General features: G+C 48.6%; 1 protein-coding gene across 1 annotated transcript in view; it reads left to right on the top strand.

Moving 5' to 3' along the window:
* Positions 1-2595: 2595 nt before the first annotated feature.
* Positions 2596-14449, top strand: part of SCAMP4 (secretory carrier membrane protein 4) — a 16542-nt gene continuing 4688 nt past the window's right edge. The window contains exons 1-5 of the mRNA XM_014309614.2: positions 2596-2668; positions 4103-4156; positions 6940-7068; positions 10694-10850; positions 13814-13915. Of these exons, the coding sequence (XP_014165089.1) occupies positions 4150-4156; positions 6940-7068; positions 10694-10850; positions 13814-13915 (395 nt within the window). The 5' untranslated portion in view covers positions 2596-2668; positions 4103-4149. The remainder of the gene's footprint in view (positions 2669-4102; positions 4157-6939; positions 7069-10693; positions 10851-13813; positions 13916-14449) is intronic.

Here is a 14449-nt window from a genome sequence, read left to right as displayed (position 1 = left end):
CTGAGGAGCAGCTGAGGGCACTTGGCTGGTTCAGCTGCAGCCCAGGAGACTGAGGGGAGGCTCCTCGGGGGCTGCAGCTCCTCCCCAGGGCAGGCACAGGGGCAGGGGCTGAGCTCTGCTCTGGGACAGGGACAGGAGCCCAGCAAGGGCTGGAGCTGGGCCAGGCCTTGGCATGGAGCTCAGGGCAAGGTTCTGCCCCCCGAGGCTGCTGGGCACTGCCCAGGCTCCCCAGGGAACGGTCCTGGCCCCAAGGTTCCCAGAGCTCCAGGAGTGTTTGGACACAGAATCACAGAATTCACAGAATCACTGGGTTGGAAGAGACCTCCAAGCTCATAGAGTCCAACCCAGCCCCAACACCTCAACTGAACCCTGGCACCCAGTGCCACATCCAGGCTCTCAGGGGTGTCAGGGTGGGGTTGTTGGGGTGGCTGTGCAGGGACAGGGTCATCATCCCTGTGGGTCCCTTCCAGCTCAGGATATTCCAGGATTCTGTGGTACTCAAAATGTGCCTCAAAGCAGATTCCCACAGGAATTCCTTCACAAAATTTTCCCTAGTCTGAGGTGGTGCAGTGTTTCACACTGCAGTCACATTCAAAGTGTTGCTGTCTGCCTGGAAAAACAGCACTGCCTGTGTTTGTGTCTTGGTTTGAGAGGGAAGTGGTGTCCCTGGACCTGACACAGGGCATTTTGTCTGTGAGATCCTGGTGAAGAAAAGCTCCAAGTGTCTCCAGTGGACTCCTGAGTCATGTGCATTGGACTGCGAACTTCAGAGTTATTCATTGACCATGGATGAGCACAGTGGAAAAAGGAAGTTCACTTCACACCAGAGTTTCCTTAGCATGTGTGGGATTTTCCTCCCTCCATAAGCAGTAGGTTATAGATGAGGAAAATCTCTGCAGTGGGTGCAGGGTTTTGGACTTCACCTATTCCCAATTAAACTGAAAATACCCAGGTGAATAGAGATCTGATTGACATGTCGGAGAGGGACTGTTTATAGGAGGGTGTAGTGAAGGGACAATGAGGAATGGCTTCAAACTGACAGAAGGCAGGGTTAGATTGGATATTGGGAAGAAATTCTTGGGAAGAAGCTCTCTTTCCTTTTACCAGGAGCTGGAAAGGTCAGCACATCTCAGGAAGGGATTACTCAGTGTAGAACATGGCCATGTGTGCTTAACCTTGCTGAAGGAATTGTTCTTAATGCTGCTTTGTGGGTCCAAACCACATCTTTCTATGGAAGAGGGTGCATCACCAGATTGCTGCTTTATCTGGAGGTTTTATTTATTTATTTGAGTTAAAACTTCTCCACAGCACCACAGGTCTCCTTGAGAGGAGGGCACAGGAAAACGATTGTTTGGCCATTGCAGGAAACCAATTGTCTGGTCTGTCAAGCCAGGAATGTCCCCCTCAGTTCTTTCCTTCTGATTCTTTTTCCAGTGGACAAACACCTCTCTGCAGCTGTAGGACACCAACACTGAAGTGCAGTTACAAAATAATCCTCTGAAGAAGAAGAAGAGGATTATTTGCAGGCTCATTCTTCAGTAAAGGATTTCTCTCTCTTAGTGCTTCAGTGTAGCTGGTGTTCATGGGCCATTTGTTCTCCCCCTGAAATTCCCAGATCTCAACTGGGAGCAGCTGCAGGAGGGTGGGGTGAAGTTTTAATGGTGTTCTTAACCATCTTCATCCTTTGTTTTCCATTCACACATCTGAAAATAGCAAAGCAAAAGGCTCCCATTTCCAAACCAGCAGTTACAAAATGCTGTTGGGCAGTGTTGGTGTTGAGGGACAGCCCTGAGGCCTGAGCTGTGGCAGGGATGGGGACAGAGCCTCCTGTCCACACACTGGGGCTTTCTAGAGACCGGTCCAGGAAAATAATATGTTCTCCTCTGTGCAAACATATTTAACCTTGTACATCTCTGCAGAGGAAGAGCAGGCTGCTGGTACAGCCCCAAGTGCTGTTGTCTCCACTGGCTGGGTTAGAGTGGCTCAAATGAAAAAAAAAAAGCAAAAGCAGCCCAAGGAAACAGCAGTCCCAGTGCAAAATTGCAAAAACTCTGCAGCCTCCAGACCTTACCTGAGGACAGCACTGAGGTGCAGCAGAACCAGCTGCTGTAAATCCTGAGGGATTTGGGTACAGTGTGGCTGATCTGACCCCCCTGCTGCTGCAGCTGCTGTCGGTGTCTTTAGGGGCAGATTTTAGTCTAGACTGCCTTAATTTCTGTCAGACTCCACAGTGCTGGTTTGCAGGGTTGGTTTGTGTGTTCTCAGTTTCCATTCTGGGATTTGCAGGTAGGGACCCATCGTGTTTTTATCCTTCAGGAAGAAGGGGTGGGATTAGAACTCAGCAAAGACCTCTCTGTGTATTTCATCTGTGGGATCAGCTCTGCCAAAATCAGCAACACAGCTCATGCTGGGTAAACTTCCCAGGATTGGCTTCTGCCAGAGCTACAGCCACACTCAGTGTGGTAACAGGAAGAATGAATCTGCATTTGTGCAGAATTTCTAAAATAACAAGGGGTGTTGGGTTTGGTTCCAGCTGATTATTTTTTGTTGAGCAGGAATTTAGTGCCCAGCTAACAGGGATTATCTGTTTGTTCCAGGAGTTGGGAAGCACCACAGAGAGCCAGGAGCCAACAAATCATCTCAGCACCTAAATGAGGCATTAAGTCTGGTGAGCTCTGCACATTTCTTTTCCAATGTATGGGCTCTGCTGGGTCCCACCCTGACCTGTGTGCCTACCCTGGGAGCTGCAGGTGTTCTGGCAGGGGCTCCCTGAGCATCCTCAGCCTTTGCCAGGGGGTGCCAGGGGCACTTGTGTTTGCTGCTGGATGATACAAACCTTCCCAGTGCCTGAATGAGGTGCTGCCAGAGTGTCTCGGTTTGGAAAGCCAGGTGCCTGCTAAGGAAGGCAGGAGCCTCCCCTGAAATGGAGAATGTAAACCCTCCCCACCCTTCTGAATTGCTGTAAATTTTAAATGGAGGGGCTCTCAGGCAAAAATATGGGAGCAGGAAATAACAGTTCTTTAATAGGGAAGAAAATAAAAAGATAAAATAAACAATGCAGTACACTAAAACAACACTGCCAGAGTCAGAACACAACCTGACACCCTGTGGGTCAGGGTGTTGGCAGCAGTCCCATTGGAATTGTGGCTGCAGCCCTCCTGCAGTGTCAGGGGTGGGTCTGCTGGAGCAGGGATCCTGTAGAAGGGTGCAGTCTCTTCCTCTGAAGATCCAGGGGAAGAGGCAGCTGCTGTTCCTCTGGGGAATCCAGTGGAGAAGCTGTGCAGGTGTTCCAGAATCTCCAGATTATATCCAGGTGGGAATGCTTGGCTCCTTCCTCTGGGCTCACATCTCCCAGTGGGATGTTATAGTTCTTATCAGCCATGCAGGGACATTCAATGGCCTCTTATAAGCAGATGTCTCCCCAGAGGGAGGAGTGATTGTGATCACTCAGAGAGAGATAAGGAAAACTGCCCACTTGACAAAATGTGACGGTGTTCGCAGGGATCTGAGGACTCCATGTTTCAGAAGGCTTGATTTATTATTTTATGATATATATTATATTAAAACTATACTAAAAATAGAAAAAAACCATTTCATCAGAAAGCTAACTAAGAATAGCAAAAGAAAGAATGATAACAAAAGCTTGTCTCAGTCAGAGAGTCTGAACCAGCTGACTGTGATTGGCCATTAATTAGAAACAACTGCATGAGACCAATCACAGATCCACCTGTTGCATTCCACAGCAGCAGATAATCATTGTTTACATTTCATTTCTGAGGCCTCTCAGCTTCTCAGGAGGAAAAATCTTAAAGAAAAGATTTTTCATAAAAGATGTCTGTGACAACAAAAGACAACTGCCCTACAGATTACAGATTAGGTAATAGAATACATCTTGCCTTGCAATCTGGAACACAGAGCTTCCTCTGCACAAGCAGAAATCAGGATCCTTTTTGGGAGGCTCCAGCCTTCCTCCTCTGGGTGATGGACACGAGTGGGAACCCTGGGCTCGTGTTTGTCACACACTGGGAACATTCCCAGTTCCAGGAGGTTCTCTGGGTGCTGCTTTGTGGCATGTGCTGACCTGATTTTCTTTCTCCAACAGATCTATTGCTCTGTCTGAAACCTCACCAGGGAACACAAGTATTAGAAATGGCAGGTAAGAGCACCTCAGGTGCAGCCAGCAGGGAGAGTGGTTTCAGAGAGTTGTTCATGATGCTGTGGTGGCTGTAACAGGTCAGGAATGTGACCTGTGTCCCTTCCCAAGACCTTGGTGATCCCTAAAGCTCTTCAGCTACTTCTCTTGCCTTGGTCACATTCACTTTCCTGCTCTGTCACCTGAGGTTTCTGCTCAGGTGATAAAGGTTCAGCTGTGACTTGCTTGAAAGTTTTATGAGAGTGGAATTGATTCAGAAACAAAGTACATGAGAATAATTCCTTCTTTCCAAAGGCTTTCCACAGTGTCCCTAGCTGTGCTATTGACATTCATCCATCTGAATTATGCTTGCAGTGAAATTAGTAACAAAATTCCAACCTTTTTTCAAAATAAGGAGTCTGGAATTTGCCTCCAGCTGCTGCTCATGGGTGATGCAGTTTGGGTTTTGAAAGCATGGGGTGCATTTGCTGATCAGATGTGTTGATCCCAGCTTTGATGGGAGAACTGTAGCACTCCAAGCTCTGCAGTCAGACATGAAAGGGGATATTTTAATGTAATTTATTTTGTCTAATCTCAGAAGTAGCCCAGAACAGCTGGCAACTGCAGGGTCTCTGGGTGGGAGGAGGTGGGCAGCAGCTGGGCAGCAGCAGAGAAGAGGTGTAATCCCCAGCTTTGTGTACCTAGCAAACAATCCTGGGGGTGTTTGGACCATTTTATGAGCTTGAAAAATGACAAACTGCAGTGGCTGCTTGGTTTTGGCCCCACCATGTGGGAGCTGGCAGCAGCTCTGCTGCCCATGACAGAAAATGGGAGAGAGCAGAACCAAAGGAACAATCTGCAGCTTCAGCTGTTGAAGAGGGACAGAACAAAAGTTTCCTCATCCCTCAGAAAAAAAATAGAGAATCTGCTTTTATTGCATTTGATTAATCTTGGTCTTCCTGGCTTCCCTAGAGACCTGTCCTTTCAGCTTTAAAAGCTGTGTCCCCTCCCTTTCCCTTGATCCAGCATTGTTAAATCCCTTTCTAGGCTGCAGGGACACACTGTGCAGGAGAAATCCCATTAGGTGTTTACAGCAAACAAAAAATTAATGCAGAGGAGTCCAAATTCCTGTGCACTTTGAAAGCACCGTGGGCCATCAGCTGTCCACGGGATGGAGTCGGCAGTGGTGTTAACCAGTAACTCAAACCAGCTTGGAGGGCATCTCAATGAATGTAAAGTGGGTTTGAGGGGGATGGATGAGGAGGGGCTTGATGTTTGTTTTTATCAGGAGAAGTCAAATTGGGCTGGTGACTTCAGACATTATTCCATAGCTACTTCTGATGTATTCCCAGTGGGCGTTCTCACCATATTTTCTGTGTGAAAATATGCATGAGGGAAAGCCTTTTTCCTTCCTCAAGCCTGGCTGCAGCTCCAGGCTCTTCCCTGCCAACCTTCAAACAGAGTTGAGGAGCTGCTCCTGCAAAATGTCTCCTCAGCCGGAGATAATGGGAGGGGAAGGGGAACTCTTGTGCTGACAGTTCTTGTTCAGACATTTCCTCTTGTCTCCTGTGCCATTTGGAGGTTTTCCCAGGACATTCTTCATCTCCTCCTCTGGTTGTTTTTAATTCTGTTTACTGGAGCTGAAGGAGGCTAGAGACAATTAGTCACAATGCCCTGGAATCAAACTTTAATCAGCTCTGGAAGGCAAGAGCAAACATTCCCAAACATGTAGGAGCACACATCCAGGCACACACAGACAAATCTGGGAGCTGACAGCAGCAGAGGATTTAAGCATTTAATTACTTGATTTTAAAACAGAAATTCTTCCCAAGGTAGAGTTTTCTTCACCATATAGCTTTTGGCAGCATTTGCTGATTTATTGTCTCTGAATGCAAAGCTTTTTCTTTTTTTCTTTGCTTTTTTTTTTCCCTATGGCTTAACCTTGTAGGAAAAACTTGAATGTACCCTTTTTCTATTAAAAATCTTGTGTGTTTTCAAAACAAGATCATCCCTGACACAGAATCATGGAATGACGAAATGGTTTGGGTTGGAGGGGATCTCAAAGCCCATCCAGTGCCACCCCTGCCATGGCAGGGACACCTCCCACTGTCCCAGGCTGCTCCAAGCCCTGTCCAGCCTGGCCTTGGGCACTGCCAGGGATCCAGGGGCAGCCCCAGCTGCTCTGGGCACCCTGTGCCAGGGCCAGGAATTCCAGGAATTCCTTCCCAACTCTGACTTATTCCCATGAACTGGATGATACCAGGGTATAGAATTCCACTTTGGGGATGCCTTCAGGCACCCTTCCTTATTGTCCCAGGCTACAGCAGGTCCTAAGGCCTGAGCCATGGCCAGGACATGCTCCTGCCTACCCAGAGCTGGTGGCTGAGGATAAATCTGCTTGTCTGGACATTCCCCAGCCTTTCTTTCCTCTTGCTGTGGATTTCTGAAGGGTTGTAACTGAACACCTCTGTGCAGCTGTTTCCCCCAGATGTTGCTGACACCTCCCCCTTCCTGAGGAAGCTCATCCTGGAGCTTATTTAAAGTTGTTTTTTTTTTCTTCCAGCACTTTTCACACAACTTCACACTGATGTGTAAAGGTGTTAAATCCATGTGATGTTTATTAGCTCATTCCTATTCCTCTCTCTCAGCCTTGTGTGTAGTAGAACAAATGTCCTGTCCACTGCTGAGGAAGAAAACCAATATATATTTGTGTTCTGGGGAGAGGATGAGCATGCAGCACTGTTGGGAAGGTGTGGAGGATATAACACATTTCTGCTCCCAGCTGAAATCTGTGTTCTGTGTTCCAGAAAAGGTGAATAACTTCCCACCACTCCCCAAGTTCATCCCTCTGAAACCATGTTTCTACCAGAATTTTGCTGATGAAATTCCCATCGATTACCAGTTCCTGGTGAAGAGAATCTATCATGTGTGGATCTGTAAGTTGAATAAAAACACCTGTGCTGGAAAAAGGTATTTGTGTAGTAAAACCCCATAGATCTCAATGACTAATGTGCTTTAAAGTTTTGATGAGGAGCAATGATCCCCCTTAAAATAATATAACTTTATACCTGAATTTTAAGCTGCTGTGCCTTGAATCCTTGAGGAATCTTGAAGAAAGGAGGGTGTCAGTGCTGGAAAATTCTAATAGTAAATCTGAGGGAGAAAGCTGACCATGTTTGATATCTTTATTAATGTCAAATGATCATAGAATTCCAGACTGGTTTGGCTGGAAGGCTCCTCAAATCCCATCCAGTGCCACCCCTGCCATGGCAGGGACACCTCCCACTGTCCCAGGCTGCTCCAAGCCCTGCCCAGCCTGGCCTTGGGCACTGCCAGGGATCCAGGGGCAGCCCCAGCTGCTCTGGGCACCCTGTGCCAGGGCCTGCCCACCCTGCCAGGGAACAATTCCTGATTCCCAAGATCCCATCCAGCCCTGCCCTCTGGCAGTGGGAGCCATTCCCCTTTATCCTGTCCCTCCATCCCTTGTCCCAAGTCCCTCTCCAGCCTTTTTATAAACCCTATTTAACTCCCAAAAATAGCTGCCTTAAGGAAATTCCCAGTTCCCCTAACCCTAAAGGAATAGGAGAATTTTAGACGAAATAAATGTGACCCATTTGCTGCCACCTGGCTCCCCACCTCACTCTAGAAAGGCCAAAATTCCCTCTTATCCCCACATTTCCCTTCCCAATGGAACAGTATCTTCTAGCTGCATGCTGGCTCTCCCTCAGCTCTCCAGAGCCCCCCAAACATCCTGCTGGAGTTGGGAGCTGCTCCTGTCACAGCTGGTGATGTGCTGATACTCTGTGTGAGCAGAGCTCCTGGCCCTGGGCTCCTGTTTGCCTCACCATTGAGGAGCCAGGAATGAAAATTGACCATTCTTCTGCAAGGAATGAAATCAGTGTGGCAGGCCTAGGAAACCACAGGGAATGCTTTGCAAGATTAAGAATCTTTTTGCCTTGCTTATCTTTTTTTTCCCCCCCAAATGCTTGTCATCCTCTTTACCCTTCTCACTGAAGGAAAGCTTGTTTGCTGCCAGCTCTGCATTTGGTGGCGTGGCTTTTATTCCAGATGCACGGGATGTGTGTAGGAGAGAGATTTGTGTGCATAAATAATGGCATAATCCATGGCTCCATTGTTCTTTGGTTATGTGGAGCTGCTGCAATGAGCTCTGTAATTTTCTTGCCTGAAGAAGCTGCCTGTCCCTCCAGACTCACTGGTGCGATGGGGAAGCTGTAAAGCCTCCTTTGTCCTCCCCTCTCCCAAAACAAAGAGTCCCTCAGTCGAGTTAATGGCAGGCTGGAGGAGAGCCAGGGATTTGGGCATGGCCAGGAGAGCTGCCATCTGCACCAGGAGTTTCACATTTCCATCTCCTGCACTCAGGAGTTTCACATTTCCATCTGCAGTGCACTTCCTTTGGGGGTCTCCCTGATTTTTTTTTGGCTTGGGTTGGAGAGAGATGTATAAAGGGAAGAAGGTAAACAAGGAAAGGGCAGTTTGGAAAAGTAGAAACACACAAATCATTGCTGGAGGGGTGATTGCTCGTTACTTTAATTGGATGTGAGCACTGGATTAAGGTGGAGGGAGGTTTGGGGAAGGTTGTACCAGAGCTCCCACTGCTGGAGAACAAACTGACCTGAGGCACAGGGAGAGAGCCAAAAGGTCCTTAAAACTTTGCAGATGCCCCTGGCTTGGTGTTGTTTTGTTGGCCATTTTAAAATAAGTAACTTTTGGAGAATAAATAGCTTCTGAAAATGAATATTTGGAGAAGTACAGCTAATTGGTATGTAAATATCATTGATTCATGGAATCCCTGAATGTTTTGGGTTGGAAGGACCTCAAAGCCCATCCAGTGCCACCCCTGCCATGGCAGGGACACCTTTCACTGTCCCAGGTGCTCCAACCCTGTCCAGCCTGGCCTTGGGCACTGCCAGGGATAGGGAATCTACAAACTGTTGCTTTAAATACATAGAATTAATTAATTTAAATAACTAATATTCTTCCCCCCAACATTAAGAGACATCCAAACCATTGTGTGCAAAGCTTTGTTGGCTACTCAGAAGACATTTTCTTTGCAGTAAAACAATGTTTTATTTTACTCTCAGGCCATGTGTAAGTCAGAAGCAGCAACTGGTGCAGGTTTTGTTCCCCTGACTGTGTTGTCAGTATGATTTTGTGACCATAAAACCTTGCAGATGTTTAGGAGCCCCAGGCTGTGTGCAGGCAGGTGGGTCAGTGCCCAGGAGGACCAAGGCAGAGATGAGCAGATGAGCTGCAGAGCCATGGCAGGGAGTGGAGTGGGGCATGGGCAGGACACATTGCCTTGGCACAGTGAAGGGAAATTCAGGGGTTTGATTTTGCCTGAATAGCTGAGGCCAAGGTCCAGAGTGTCACCTTGAGTTCATCACCAGGCTCTGCTGGAGGCCCTTTGGTGCTTGGACCTTCCACCTTCTCCTTTTCTGTGCCTGCTGATACAGGTTACCACAAAGGGTTTGAAGAGTCACCAGCAGTTTTCCAGAACAGGAGCTGGTAAATTGGCCTCTTTGAGCCTGGCAGAGCCTGGGGGGATGCAGGGACAGCTGTGGGAGCCCCTGGCTTGGGGCTGACCCCCCTTTCTAGGGATGTGAGCTCCAGGAAAATGGGGAGCAGCATCCCTTCATATACTGCTACCTAGTGCAGCACTGCTGTGCCCTGGGGGCCTTTGTCAACTGTTCCTTTTTATCCAAGTGACAGGAACAGGGATGTGAAAAGGCCTCTAAGCCACCCCTGTGGTCCCATATTCTCAGCTTGATTGGAGTTTGTTTATCCCCTTGCTCAAGGCAGCACTGCTAAGCCCCCAGGCTGATATCCAGGCTTCCTCAGAGGCCCAGGGAAGCAGAGAGAGAGCCTGCAGGGCACTGAGCTGGCTCAGAGAGAGCTCCTGAGGCAGCCCCAGAAGCACAGAGTCATTCAGAGGCAGGGGCAGGGCTAGGGTCACCCCCCTCTCCTCTCACAAAGGGGTTTTGCTATAAATGGAAATTAGACCTTGCTCATAATTCATAATAACACTGGCCTGAGTCTTGTATTGGTCACATCAGTTGCTACCAAAGCTCTCCATGCTTTGACAGGTTGTAAAAGATTCCCTCGTCCCTGTGCTGCAGGATCCCTCTGGAGCTGGATGTTCCTGTGCTCCCAGCCCCAGGTCACACAGGAGCCTGTGCCTCGCTCAGAGCAGCTGCCCTGCTGCCCCAGGGACCCTTCTCACTGCAACCCTGGGGGCTTCACAGAGTCCTGGGCTATCCTGAGTTAGCAGGGGTCCCCAAGGACCATCAGTCCAGCTCCTGGTGTTAACCAGGAGACCCCAACAATCCATGAGCACCTCTGACCTGAGAGCGGGGTCCAAACACCCCTGAAGCTCTGGCAGCCTTGGGACCATTCCCTGGGGAGCCTGGGCAGTGCCCAGCACCTTTCCCTGAGCTCCATCCCAACCCCCTCACACAGCTCCAGCCATTATCTTTTGTTTCCTTTTCTCCCAAAATCCTGGAAGTTCCCCAGCCCACGTTCTCTCCTGTGCCCTCTCCCCAGTTTACTGCATCACGCTGGCCGTGAACCTCATCGCCTGCCTGGCCTGGTGGATTGCGGGAGGCTATGGGGCCAACTTTGGCCTGGCCATCCTCTGGCTCATCCTCTTCAGCCCCTGTGCTTACATCTGCTGGTTCCGACCTGCCTACAAAGCCTTTCGGTGAGTGCCAGCCCAGGAGGTGCTGCTGCTGCAGTTCCCTCTGGAAGTTTCCCTGGTTGTTATTGTTATTGTTATTATTCTCTGGTTGTTTCCCTGGTTATTATTGTTATTATTATTATTCTCTGGTTGTTTCCCTGGTTCAGCACCTCATGTCTGAAGGTCTTGTTTACTTTCAAAATCAAGAAAAATATGGCTATTTCTAAATGCTAGATATAGGACTGAGGGTCCCATAAGATTGGAGGTGAGGGTCACATAAGTTTGGCACTTCTAAGAGGGTTAAATTCATATTTTACCTAAATAGCTCCAACTTAGCAGCACCCTTATCTCAGTGCAGCATTAAAATAGGTACTAATTTGGTAAAGCTTCATTGAGGCTTATTTTGATGGAAGACTATTAATAGTTTTTGAGAACTCTTCTGATTCCTGTCTCCAGCTACTTGAGAGTTTGTCTGCTTAGCTTTTTAGATAAAAGCAGTTCCCTGGAGTCAGTCCTTCTGAAACTCCACAAATATTTAAAGCCATCCTACATTTTTGCTTTAATTAATAATCATTTGCATTTGCTGTGGACCACGAGGCATCACTCAAACATTAATGTGTAAAGCCTGGCAGAGCCAGGAGGGTCCTGAGCAGTTCCCAGTCTGACACAGGGAAAGGAGGGGGCTGCCCAGTGCCACCACCACACCCCACACACCAGTCAGGGGTTTGCCTTCTGAAGGTAAATCTGTTCCTGGTAGGATACTCTGGATTTTGATTATTCACCAGACTCTGTGATGAGCTGGTTTGGATGACAGCAAAAGCAGCTGATGGAAATGGGAGCTGACAGGTGGGTCCTGTCTAGCCCATGATAAATTAATTGTTTAAATGCTCTTCTGAGCTGATGCTTTGTGTGCCCACAGCACTGGGCACTGGATGCTGTTAAATCACCAGTGGCATCATGGAGTACAGGGAAGGGTCATTTCTGCTGGAAAGAGAAGGGTTGGATTTGTCTCAAAGTTTCAAATGACGTGAAAATCCCAGCTCTGAACTCTTGCCCTGTGGGGCTGGAGTTTGTCCCCATCCTGAGCTCAGAAAGCCCCAGGGCCTCCAAGTGCTGGAGCTCTGTTCAAAGAGGAATTTCCATTCTAAAGTCTGGGAAAAATTACTCCTCCCTGCTGACCTCCCCCGGGCTCCACAAGGGCCGTTTCTCATTATTCCTTGAATGTTGTTTGGATGTGTTTATGCAATGAATGCTGAGAGGTCCCCGAGGTTACTCTGTGCAGAGACTTGCAGTTAAAAAAAGACTCAACCCCAGGGGACAGAGTGGGGAGCCCAGGGATCATCCCCTGGGAGAGCAGCTGGGCTGGAAATCACTGAGGAGGGCCAGTGTTGGGATCACAAGTGGTGATTGCAGAGGCAAAATCAGCCCTGCTTGTCCTGGAGGAGGCCACCCTTCAGTGCTGGCACCCTGTGTTGTGAGGATGCTTCTGTAAAACCTTCCTCATCCCACTGCATCCCAAATTCAATTAGCTGCAGAGCTTTGGTGCTAGGGAAAAGCTGTAGCAAATCTGCACCAGAAAGCTGGATGAGAAATCACCTTTTCTCTGTATCCCCACTAATTCCTGCAGATCCTTTCAAATGAAGACTCCTCCAGCCCCTTCAGGTCGGAGTTGCAAGAGTCTGTTTGAAGGCTCAGCCTCGAGCCTAATCCTTGTTAATTGGATTCTGACGGGCACCACTGTCAGCAGGCCCTGCCTAAAGTATTCCTTTCTCAATGCTGTACTCTGAGGTGGTATTTGAAGGGTGGGATTGTGAGGATACTCAAGGATAACAAATCTTCCAGAGCCACCATCTGTGACAGGCACCAGACCAGCATGGGCAGCTCTGAGCAGCATGGGTCTGGCTGGAGGCTTCTCAACGTGCCTCACCTCCCTCATCTCTTCACAAGGCATCAGGGGCTAGAATTCTAAAACTAACTACCATTAGCATAATAAAAATAATTAAAATAATAAGCATTTAAATACTTTCAGGGTTTAAGCAGGAGCTGGCAGTGATTGGAGCTCTTTTCTTAACTCCCCTGTGTCCCAAACTGCTTCACAAGCACCTAAAGCATTTTTTGTAGATCTGTAGATAAATCATTGTCCCTTTGAGTTCCTTAGAGTATGAGAATCATTTGTATCATTAAAAATGATAGTTTGAGGAACTTCAGATGTGCCTGATGTGGCTGGTTTGATGGGATGAAGATGTGTTGTGGCAGAGCCCAGACTTGGGCAGGGCAGTGCCAGGTGCACCCATGACAGAGACTGTGAATGTCTCTGGTCAGCATCTTGCTTGGGGTCATTTTCACGCTAATTTTTGTACCTGCATAAACTCAAGGACCTCACCTGTACATCCTGAGGATGGGGAACCTGCAGAGATGGGAAGTGTGCCTCTGCTTTCAGGATACCACCCACCTCTCTCATGGCTGTTTTCCCTCCTGTGATGTCCCAGTGCTGGATTATTTACCATGGGTTGGGAACATGATGACAGGCAGACACTGAGACGTTCCCAGCTGGAATTCTCCTGCTCAGTGATCATTTCTAGTGTATGGACAAGCTCTGCCTGCCAGCATCAGACTCCTGCATGCCTCCTTGCCAGGGCAGAGCTGGGCAGGTGTCAGGCTGGGCTGACATTCGGTCAGAGAATGATTCAGACTCTCTGTGTAGGAGACTCGTGTCCCTCAGCCTCTCCTGTGTGTCATCATACGTGCAATTCCTTGGGGAGGGCAACTGTAAGAGCCAGATTATTGGGAGACAATCTGTGCTGCTGAGTCATGGAGCTGTGTGCTCTCACTGCCAGGGAAGGGGAGAAGCCTCCCAGCACAAAGCCATGGAGGGAACCCTCTGGAGTCACCACTGTGGAGGGTTTGAGTGTGGTGTTGGGGTCAGACATAGGTGTGGAGCAGCACAAGGTGCCAGTGCCCCCCTGACCTCCTTTCTTCCTCCACAGGTCAGACAGTTCCTTTAATTTCATGGCCTTTTTCTTCATCTTTGGGGCTCAGTTCCTCCTCACGGTCCTGCAGGCGATCGGCTTCTCCGGATGGGGAGCGTGGTAAGTGGGAATGTCCCAGCAGGCCCAGCAGCTCTGGGCTATGGCTGCTCCCATGGGCTTGGAGAGGCTGATGGGAGCCTGTACAGGGTGGAGAGGAGGAAGCTTTTTGATTTCCCCAGTGGCATAGCTGTATCTGCTCTTGGGATGCACCATTGGGGTTTCATTGCTGTGTTGGGCAGAAATCAAGGCCAAGTTGGATGGGACTTGGAGCAACCTGGTCTAGTGGAAGGTGTCCCTGCCCATGTGGTCTGGCTGGGCTTTAATGTCCCTTTCAATCCAGATAATTCTGTGATTTTCACCTGGTTGTTCTTTGTAGCCTCTTCCCTCAGTGTCCATTTCTTTCACCATTTATTTTATGGTGTCAGGATCAGCACTGCCCTCAGTGCTGGCAGCACACGGTGAGCTGAGTGTGGTGACTCATTGTTGGCCTATGAGAAGTACTGTGAGAGTTCTCCTAAAATAAATGGGAGCTTGTTAGTGTGTGTCCCTGGTTGTGTTATAATTGTTTGGCATTTTAACTTCCTGTCTACAGAG

Source organism: Geospiza fortis, unplaced genomic scaffold (genome assembly GCF_000277835.1).
Source record: "Geospiza fortis unplaced genomic scaffold, GeoFor_1.0 scaffold254, whole genome shotgun sequence".
Lineage (NCBI taxonomy): Eukaryota > Metazoa > Chordata > Aves > Passeriformes > Thraupidae > Geospiza > Geospiza fortis.
This window is presented reverse-complemented; position numbering and strand designations above follow the sequence as displayed.